The sequence below is a fragment of the Oratosquilla oratoria genome, chromosome 14 (genome assembly GCF_046742065.1).
Source record: "Oratosquilla oratoria isolate Oo_2021 chromosome 14, ASM4674206v1, whole genome shotgun sequence".
Lineage (NCBI taxonomy): Eukaryota > Metazoa > Arthropoda > Malacostraca > Stomatopoda > Squillidae > Oratosquilla > Oratosquilla oratoria.
In genome coordinates, this window is record NC_134790.1 from 55,599,097 (window position 1) to 55,609,231 (window position 10,135).

The following is a 10,135-nucleotide window of genomic DNA, read 5'->3' on the forward strand; positions in this document are numbered from 1 at the left end:
ACAACTATACAATGTCTATCTCCAGAGAAATGTATAAATCGTGAGTTTATCTAACAGCAACCCACTGGAAGATATCCATAATATTATCACACAAAAAGAAAGGAGGTTGCCGCAGGGTATTGCGAGGTGAAATGAGAATCACCAAGAAGTGGACTTCCTCTCCGCTTCGGCTTAGATAGCTTGCCAGCGGTGCATGCGCATAGAGATCCAGATCCAAACTATGCCATTTTCCATCTGCTGTCTCCACCAACTACGACCCTAGCTTAGAGCTATGATTTATGCATTTTAACATATATTTTCTGGTAAGAGGGGTGCTACAAAGATTCTAACCGAGTCTGTTAGGCAAATGTTTTGTTCGGGTATGGAAAGCTCCCTTGATCTGTGACAGGAGCTATCTAAAAAAGTATGCATATAATTGTGGAAGATCTATAAAAAATCGCATGGATAGATTTTTTTCTGAGAACCTCAATCGTTTCTGAAAGTGAGTACATACATACATACATATACCAAGGCTTTTTCCCCCTTACAAGGGAGGTAGCCAAAAAGGAAAAGGCATAAAATCACCCCCACCCACTCCACCCACTCCACCCATCTTAGCACCTCCTGGACGACGGGTCATCCCTGCACCTTGTCCACTGCCCTGGGTCAGAAGCAGTGTCGCAAGACACAGCACATCCACAGCAAGGCCGCTTCACCAAATCGGCGACCCCCCCTCTCCGTCCCCCCATGCATAAAAGGAGAAGACGGGGAGAAATCCCTTCGGGCTGCGTCAAATTTTGCTCACACATACTACCTCACCCCTCATCCCCCCGCCCATTCCACCTCATGCATCACAACATCATCCATATACAACCATTCTCCATTCACCCCTGTCTTCTGTCCTCTCCCGTCCTTCCTCAACAGACATTCCCCTCTTCCCCAAAGCCCCCTTCACTCCATCCATCCATCTCATCCTAGGACGTCCCCTCATGTTCACTCCCTCCACATCTGCCTTCCATACCTCTTTTACTAGTCTTTCTTCACTCATTCTTTCCATGTGTCCAAACCATCCTAATACTCTTTCATCAACCCTATCTCCCAACTCCCTTTCCACCCCTGTTCTCCTCCTCACCTCCTCATTTCTCACTCTATCTAGCCTAGTAACCCCCATCATACTTCTCAGACACCTCATCTCAAACACATTCAAACTCCTTCTCTCTTCTTCTCTTATGTTCCATGTTTCTGCCCCGTCTGGGGTATTGGCTGCTTGTTATAGTGGCAAAGTAGCTTGCAGTCGATACTTTAGGGTCTATATGGGGCGCCTCTACGGACCAGAGCCACACATTATTTTGTCTATGATAGAGGAAAACTCTTCATAGAGAAATGATGACACTTTTATACTACGACTGTCCCTCCGTTATGCCGTCCCCCAACCCCTTGCTGCTGTCCTGTACCATTTCTCTGAGTATTCATTTTCTGCTGTGGGGGAATTCCCTGTGGTGGGGGAAAATAATACTGCCACCAAGTATTTCCACTTGGATCGTAAGAGGCGAGAAGAAAGGGACGGGGAGTGGGACTAGGCATCCTTCTCCTTGTAGCCCCACAGGGGACATTCCTAAACGAAAAAGTAAAGGCATAAGAGGGTCTGGGAGTTTTCGGAACAGCACCCTAAGGTTTGGGTCTTTTAATGTGCGTGGATGTGGTACAGATGAGAGTAAAAGGGAAGAGATAGGTAGTATGTTTATGAGAAGAAATATGGATGTGTTGGCTTTGAGTGAAACTAAGTTGAAAGGGAAGGGTGAGTGTAAGTTTGGGAGTGTAAGTGGGAGGTTATCAGGAGTGAAGAGAGGGCGAGGGAGGGAAGGGGTGGCTATTCTAGTAAGTGAAGAGATAGGTAAACGTGTAGTGGAGTGGAAGGAGGTTTCCTCAAGGATAATGTGGATGAAGGTGAAACTGGGAAAGGAGATGTGGGTCTTTGTAAGTGCATATGGGCCTGGCAGTGAGAAGAGCGTGGAAGAAAGGGAGGCCTTTTGGATAGATTTAAATGAGTGCATAGATGATTTAGGGAGAAATGTCAACGTAATAGTACTGGGAGACCTTAATGCTAGGGTAGGAAAGGAGCCAATTGATGGAGTGGTTGGGAAATGTGGAGTTCCAGGAAAGAATCGTAGTGGAGAGTTGATGGTGGAAATGTGTCTACAAAGAGAGTTGATGATAGCAAATACAGTGTTTCGGAAGAAAGTCAAGCATAAGTACACATGGGAGAGGGTGGTGGATGGAAGGTTGGTAGATAGAGCGTTGATGGATTATGTAGTGGTAAATAGGACTATGACAGGAAGAGTTAGGGATGTACATGTGCTAAGGGGAGAGGGTGGGGGAATATCAGATCATTTTTTGGTGGAAGGTAAGTTGAGAGTGGAGGATAGATGGAGAAAGAGAAAAGGGACAAAAAGTAGGGAGGTGCTTAGAGTGAACTCTTTAAATGAAAAGGAAAAGGAGAAGGAGTACAAGAAGAACCTGAAGGAGGAGTGGGAGGGTGTGAAGGATAGAGTAGAGGTAGGTGTGGAGGAGGAATGGGGATGGTTCAAGGAGGGAGTCACAAAGTGTGCAAGGATGGTGTGTGGAACAAGAAGGACAGGAGGAAATAGAAGGAAGGGTAGTGAATGGTGGGATGAGGAAACAAAGAAGGTTGTAGAAGAGAAGAAGCGAGCTTTCACAGATTGGTTACAAAATAGGACGAGGGAGTCATATGGGAGGTACAAAGAATAGAAAAGAGATGTAAATCAAAAGGTAAAGGAGGCAAAGAGGAGAGCAGATGTGAAGTGGGGTAAAAGTATGACGGGAAATTTTGAAAGTAATAAAAAGATGTTTTGGAAAGAAATTAAGAGAGGAAGAGGAGGCGAATCAAGTAGAGAAGAAAAGGTAAAGGATGCAGATGGAGAGATGATAATGGAAGAGAAGGCAGTAAGGGGAAGATGGGCAGAATATTTTAGGGAGTTGCTAAATGTGAAGGAGGATAGGGAGGGAAAGATAGCTGCAGTGGGAAATGCTAAGAAAATGACCGTGATGAGTGAGGAAAACGGAGGAGAAATAAGGACGGATGAAGTGAAGGCAGCTGTTAAGCTGATGAAAGCAGGTAAGGCACCTGGTCTGGATGGATGCCATGCAGAATGTCTAAAAAAAAAAAAAGAGGTACTCTGATGGTGTACTGGCTGGTGAGGTTATTTAATGTTTGTTGGAGAGAGGGTAGAGTGCCGGAGGACTGGAGGAGTGTCTGCATAGTTCCACTTTCCAAGGAAAAGGGGACAAGTGTGAATGTAGTAGTTTCAGAGGGATTAGCTTGTTAAGTGTAGTTGGGAAGACTTATGGGAAGATCTTGATAGCTTTGCATGGAATAAGTGGTAGCCTATTAGGTTGGACTAGTAATTGGTTGAATGGTCGAAAATAGAGAGTTGTTTTAAATGGAAAAATTTCTGGATGGAAAAGTGTTGCAAGTGGAGTTCCTCAGGGTTCCGTTCTTGGGCCACTTCTATTCATAGTATATATAAATGATATAGACCATGGACTAAAATCTACTGTTTCCAAATTTGCTGATGATACAAAACTGTGCGGAGTGGCAAATGATCACTCAAACCAATTAGATATTCAAGAAGATTTAGATCAATTACAGCAATGGTCTGAAAAGTGGCTAATGAAATTTAACACAAGTAAATGCAAGGTAATGCACATAGGTAAAAATAACAGTAAGTACGATTACAAGTTATTTGGAAATTCGTTAACAAAAGTGGATAGTGAAAAAGATCTCGGCGTAATTATCAGTAACGACCTCAAATCATCCAAGCAGTGTATTTCAGCCTCTGAGAAAGCAAATAAGATTCTGGGATTGATTGCGCGATCTTTTGATTTCAAAAGTCCATCACTCATTAACAAGCTATATAAATCGTTAGTTCGTTCACATTTGGAATATGCTGTTTCCGTATGGTCACCGAATCTCATTAAAGACATTGACAGATTGGAAAAAGTACAACGGCGAGCCACAAAACTGATTCCAAATATCAAAAATAAATCATACGAAAATCGACTTAAGCACATGAATCTGTTTTCCCTAAAAAAGCGTAGACTCAGAGATGACTTGATACAGGTCTTTAAGATTTTAAAGGGAATTGACAACATCAAAAGTGAAATTTTTTTCACATTGAATGAGAATCAGACAAGAAACAATGGTCTCAAACTGTCCGGAAATAGATTCAATTTGGAAGTAGGTAGAAACAACTTTGCCAACCGTGTAGTTAATGAATGGAATAAACTTCCTGCACAGGTAGTGCAATGTAGTTCAGTTCGAAGCTTTAAGAATCATTTAGATAAATACCTAAGTAAGATGCTGTAATGATTATAATTTATGTTATATTATTTGTTTTTGTTTTGTTATCATTTGTCTGTCTGATTTTCATTTATTATTAGTTATATGTCAATTTATAATCATTTACTATTTACCTGTTTGTTTGTTATTCAACTATACCTATGCATTTATTTGTGTATTTTATTTGTTATTTTTACATTATTATAGTTTTAATTTATTATTAATATGATTTTTTTTTTTTTTTTTTTTTTTTTTTTTTTCATCCGACCTAGATATGGATCAAAAGGTCTCCTGTCGGCATGCTCCGCCTTTGTAATCCTTTGTAGGATTAGGAGAGGAACAGAAGGAGTAATTGGTGAGGAACAGTGTGGATTTAGGACAGGTAGAGGTTGTGTAGATCAGATCTTTGTGGTAAGACAGATATGTGAGAAAGCTATAGGAAAGGGGAAGGATGTTTTTTGGGCTTTTATGGATCTGGAAAAGGCTTACGATAGGGTAGACAGAAAGGCACTGTGGGAGGTTATGCAGATATATGGGATAGGAGGAAAGCTTCTAGGAGCAGTCAAGAGTTTTTATGAGAGTATTAGAGCTTTTGTCAGGATTAGAAATGGAGAGAGTGAGTGGTTCGAGGTAAAGGTGGGACTTCGTCAAGGATGCGTTATGTCGCCCTGGCTGTTCAACTTATACATGGATGGGGTGGTGCGAGAGGTAAATGCAAGGGTAGTGGGTCAGGGATTGGAGATGGTTAAAGAAATTGGAGAAAAGTGGGAGGTGAGCCAGCTGTTGTTTGCGGACGACACTGCGCTTGTGGCAGGATCGGAGGAGGAACTGAGGAGGTTGGTGATAGTTTGGGAGAGTATGTGATAGAAGAAAGCTAAATATAAATGTGGGTAAAAGTAAGGTGATGAGATGTACAAGGGGTGAAAGTGCCAGTAATCTGGAAGTGAGCACTTAGGGAGAGCGACTGGAGGAAGTGGATAGTTTTAGATACTTTGGTGTAAATGTGGCAGGAAAAGGTGGAGTGAAGGTGGAGGTAGAATGTAGATTGAGAGAAGCGAGTAAATGCCTTGGTGGATTGAAGAGTGTAATGAGGAATAGACATTTGGGAATGGATGCTAAGAGGAGACTGTATGAAGGAGTGATTGTGAAAGTGAGTAACAATGGTAAAAAAAAATCTACAATATTACATTTTTACTGGGTTATGACCTTGAGATTTTTATGTTTATCTCCTGGCAATTTTATCCAGCCCAAAAATCACTCCTTATTCATTCGTGCATTAACTCATGCCTCGCAATTTGGGCCATGCAAGTATGTAGCTTATTCTGGCTGCTAACTGGCGATTCTGTTCAACTTGTAGTGTCACCAAATGTGGGTTCCACTACTAGTCGCCCTTGTTGGAAGCGGCCAGCCTGAAAAGAGTGGTAGGGACAAGGTATGGGAAGTTTTTCACGAGAAGGAGTCAGAACACACCACTGAGTTTGTCGTGGTATGATTCCCTTGGGCACATTTATAATGAGCACTTCCGTATTCTGTGCCGACGGCTAGTGGTGTTCTCGTCGGAATGTACCTTTCAGAACTCGCCGCGGTGTATTCACCCTTACGCACCCTTAGGGTGGACACTTCTGTGTTCAGTACTAACGGCTGGTACTTCCAGAAGAATAGCTAGGATATTTTAAGTCAATTCCATGACTGATCTCTGACCATTGAATTAATTGATAAAGGTTTATTGTATAGAATATGTACAGAGAAATGAAATGTCGATGATACTATCGACAACAATGGTGGCGAAATTCTTGATTCTTTGTGTTTAGTATACAATCATTTAAAATCTGTTTACAATACATGTATATCCTTGTTCCAGGATACAGAGAATATTTTTTTTATTTTATTTACAAGGTAAATAAAGTTGCTGGAGTGAATAAATATATTTATATCAATATGAATTAATCGAACGCATGTCGTTCTAAGGGGTGACCATAGTTTATCCTGTGCTTGGCGGTCACGAGTCTTAAAGGGGAGACTACACATGTTGGCTACAGAACGCTACAAACTTACCCTCCGTTGTCCCTTTGGAGTCAAATTTTCAACAGTTTCACTACCGAATGTTATGTCACAGAGACATATAAAGATATTCCGAAGGTAGCCGAAATGAAAGGAAAAGAAGAAAAGTGTCATCACAACGTGGAATGGGTCGAGCTAGCCAGGTCATGGTTTTAACACTTTCGCGACCACGGAAGATGAATGAAACACCCTGGTGGCAGCCAGAACTAAGGAAAAAGTGACAGGCCGATATTTGAACATAATTACTTCGAACATTTCCCAAAACGATCATATCAAGTGGATGGTAACTAATTGACCTGAGTTATGGTACGAAGGACGAAGGGCTTCCTGGTGTGCCTCCCTTCTTCACTGTAAACAAAATGTGTTTGACTTTGAACTGCTATGTTCCTCGTCGCATTCTTTCCGAAGAAGTTCTCTTTTTTCACGTTTTTTCCACTCTTTGAAGTGGCTAGGAAAAAAAAATGGTGCAGGATAAATAATGGGTGGCACATGTTACCCAACACCATTCTTTCTTTCTGAATTAACGTTTTCTTTCTGAATTGTAATAGTTTCGCCACAATTTAATTTCCAAAGAAACTTCATACAGTACGCATCAATGTCATTGTAATGAGCTAGAGAATTCCTCTTCTTTGCAATGTTAAAAATTAGGGTATTTTTCTCGATTCTAATTTTGCATTAGTTGTTTTTTATTTATTTTTACTGAGAAGGATAAAGAGACTGAAAAGAAGAAAAAAGAGGAAGAATGAGGAAGGAAAGAAAGAGGAGTAGGAACATGAGGAGTAGAAGGTAGAGTACGTGGATGCGAAAGAGGAGGAGGGTGGAAATTGAACAAGAAGAAGAGAAGGAAGGAAGGATAATGAGTAGGAGAGGGAGGAAGTGAAAGAATAGAAAGAGGAAGGAAGTGATGAGGGGAAAGAGATGGAAAAAGGAAAGCAGAGGAGAAAGAGGAGGAAAAGGAGGACAAGGAAGGAGAAGAAGGAGAACAAGAGGAGAAAAAAGAGGAGTAGGAAGGAGGAAGAACAAGAAGAGGAAAAGGAGTAGTAAGGGGAGGAAGAGAAGGAGCAGCAGATGGAAGAGGAATAGAAGGAGGAGTGGAAAGAGAACAAGGATGAAGAATGGGATGAGGAAAGAGAGGAGGAGGAGGAGGAGGAGGACAAGGATGGAGAGGAGAGAGAGGAAGAGAAAGAAAAGGAGGAGGAGGAAGAGGAGAAGTGGAGGTGGAGAGGAGGAAGAGAAAAGGAAGGAGTAGAAGGAGGAGGAGGGCAAGGAAGAAGGGGAGTACAAGGAGGAGGAGGGAGCATGGCGAGAGGAAAAAAAGGAAGTGGAGTAGCAGGAGTAGGAGGAGACGGAGGAGGAGGAAGAGAAAGGAAATGAACAGGAGGAGAATAGGGAAGAGGAGGAAAGTGAATAGAAGGAAAAGGAAGAGGAGAAAGCGAAGGAGGAAGGGGAGTAGGAAGAGGAGCAGGAGTAGGGGGAAAGAGAAAAAGGAGTGGGAGAAGGAAGATCAGGAGGAAGAGAAGGTGGAAGGACAGAAGAGGTGCAGGAGGAGGGTGAGGAGGAGGAGGAAGAAGAGAGGGTGGAAGGGAAAGAGGAAGAGGGAGGATTGGAGGAGAGGAGGAGGGGAGGAGGAGGAGGAGGTGAAGATAGAAGGGGAGGTGGAAATGAAAGAGGAAGAGGGTGATAAGGTGGAGGGAGAGATGGATGAAGCGAAAGAGGAAGAGGAAGGGAAGAGTAAAAGAGAAGGAGAAAGAGGAAGAGGTGGAGGAGGAGGAGTAGGAAGAGGAGAGGGTAGAGGAGAAGAAAGAGAAGCAAGAGGAAGTGAGAGAAGAAAAGGAGTAAAAGGAAAGAGGAAATATGAGGAGGAAAAGAAGGGAGAGGAGGAGGAGGAAGAGAAGGGAGAGGAAGAGCAGTAGGAGGGGAGGAGCGGGAGGAAGAGGGCGAGGAGGAGGAGAAGGAGGTACGAGTTATTACTGATGCTCTTCCAGTTGACAACGACTGAGGTGTTGGCTTGTTCCGCGGCAGTTTTAATTGCGGTTCATTTGTGTCATTGATGTGGACAACCCGTCGAGCTCGGGATGATATCAGATGACCCGAAGTTACAGTTGGTTCTCTACTTACTCTACTTAGTCCGCGGCCCATCCATTTGCTGAACAAAATTGTCCAGCGTTAAACAAAGAAAATATAAGAATTGCTCTTGTATTCGAAGGTAGTTTCGACCTAATAGGATACTCCGCTCTCCGCAAACATCTGAGTAAAGAAGCGGGGAGCTAATCTACATAAAATCTGAATTGTACCACCTAAGTGAATGGATTCATGGAGGAAATGCGTAAAATTTAGGAGACATGTTGTGTGTCTTGGTGTATGGTATAAATGAATAAATAAATAGAAAACTGTCGTCGTAATTTGATATGAAATAAGAAATGGAGTCGCCTACCTACTTCTATGAGTATTATCAAGTTTGTTTATGACGGTTCAGTCACATGTAATTCAAAACCTTTTCAACTGATGACAATGCGTACTACCAAAAACGTCTAAGAATTTGTTTCCCTATCCAAATGTTTTTGGTTGTGATGATTTCTTTTGTGTATTGCTTCCGTGCATTCTTTTGGCAGAGTCGCACAGAATTTTTGAATGGTTGGAGACTGATCACCACTCCTAAAAACAATGCCAATTATTTTTTATTTCTAATCTTCTTCCTTTCCTCTACCTCCTTCAAACCTCTTCTACCACCACTACGTCTCCAGTTTTACAGCACGGTAAAGTTCCCCAAGAATACAAGCGTTATCAGAAAAATAATGCTCTAGTACACCCAGACCCCTAAACAAGCTGACCACAAATCATAAAACAAGGCAGACGCCTCAGAATTTTTCTGTTCGGATTGGAAAAAAAAAAAAATAATAATAGTAATAATAAAAAATATTAATAATAATGATAATAATAGTAATAGTAATAATAATAATAGTAATAAAAATGATAATAAAAATAATAATAATAATAATAATAATAATAATAATAATAATAATAATAATAATAATAATAATAATAATAATAATAATAATAATAATAATGATAATAATAATAATGATAATAATAATAATAATAATGATGATGATGATGATGATGATGATGATGATGATGATGATGATGATGATGATGATGATGATGATGATGATGATGATGATGATAATAATAATACATCATACATACATATACCAAGGCTTTTTCCCCCTTCCAAGGGAGGTAGCCAAAAAGGGAAAGGCATAAAAACACTCCCACCCATTTCATCCCTAAATACACTCCACACCCCTCCCACCCTTCCTCTCATCTGAGCACCTCCTGGATGACGGGTCATCCCTGCACCCTGCCCACCGCCCTGGGTCAGAAGCAGTGACGCAAGACACAGTACATCCACAGCAAGACCGCTTCATTTAATCGGCGACCCCCCCTCTCCGTCCCCCTTTGCATATAAGGCGAGGACGGGGAGAAATCCCTTCGGGCTGCGTCAAAATTTACTCATACATACTACCCCACCCCCCACCCCCCCCACCCATTCCTCCTCATGCAATCACAACATCATCCATATACAACCATTCTCCACTCACCTCTGTCTTCCGTCCTCTCCCTTCCTTCCTCAACAGACATTCCCCTCTTCCCCAAAGCCCCCTTCACCCCATCCATCCACCTCATCCTAGGACGTCCCCTCATGTTCACTCCCTCCACATCTGCCTTCCATAC

At 41.9% G+C, this 10,135-nt stretch overlaps 1 protein-coding gene across 1 annotated transcript in view; it reads right to left on the reverse strand.

Moving 5' to 3' along the window:
* Positions 1–338: 338 nt before the first annotated feature.
* Positions 339–10,135, reverse strand: part of LOC143032681 (uncharacterized) — a 22,369-nt gene continuing 12,572 nt past the window's right edge. Inside the window, exon 3 of the mRNA XM_076197563.1 lies at positions 339–395. Within this exon, the coding sequence (XP_076053678.1) occupies positions 339–395 (57 nt within the window). The remainder of the gene's footprint in view (positions 396–10,135) is intronic.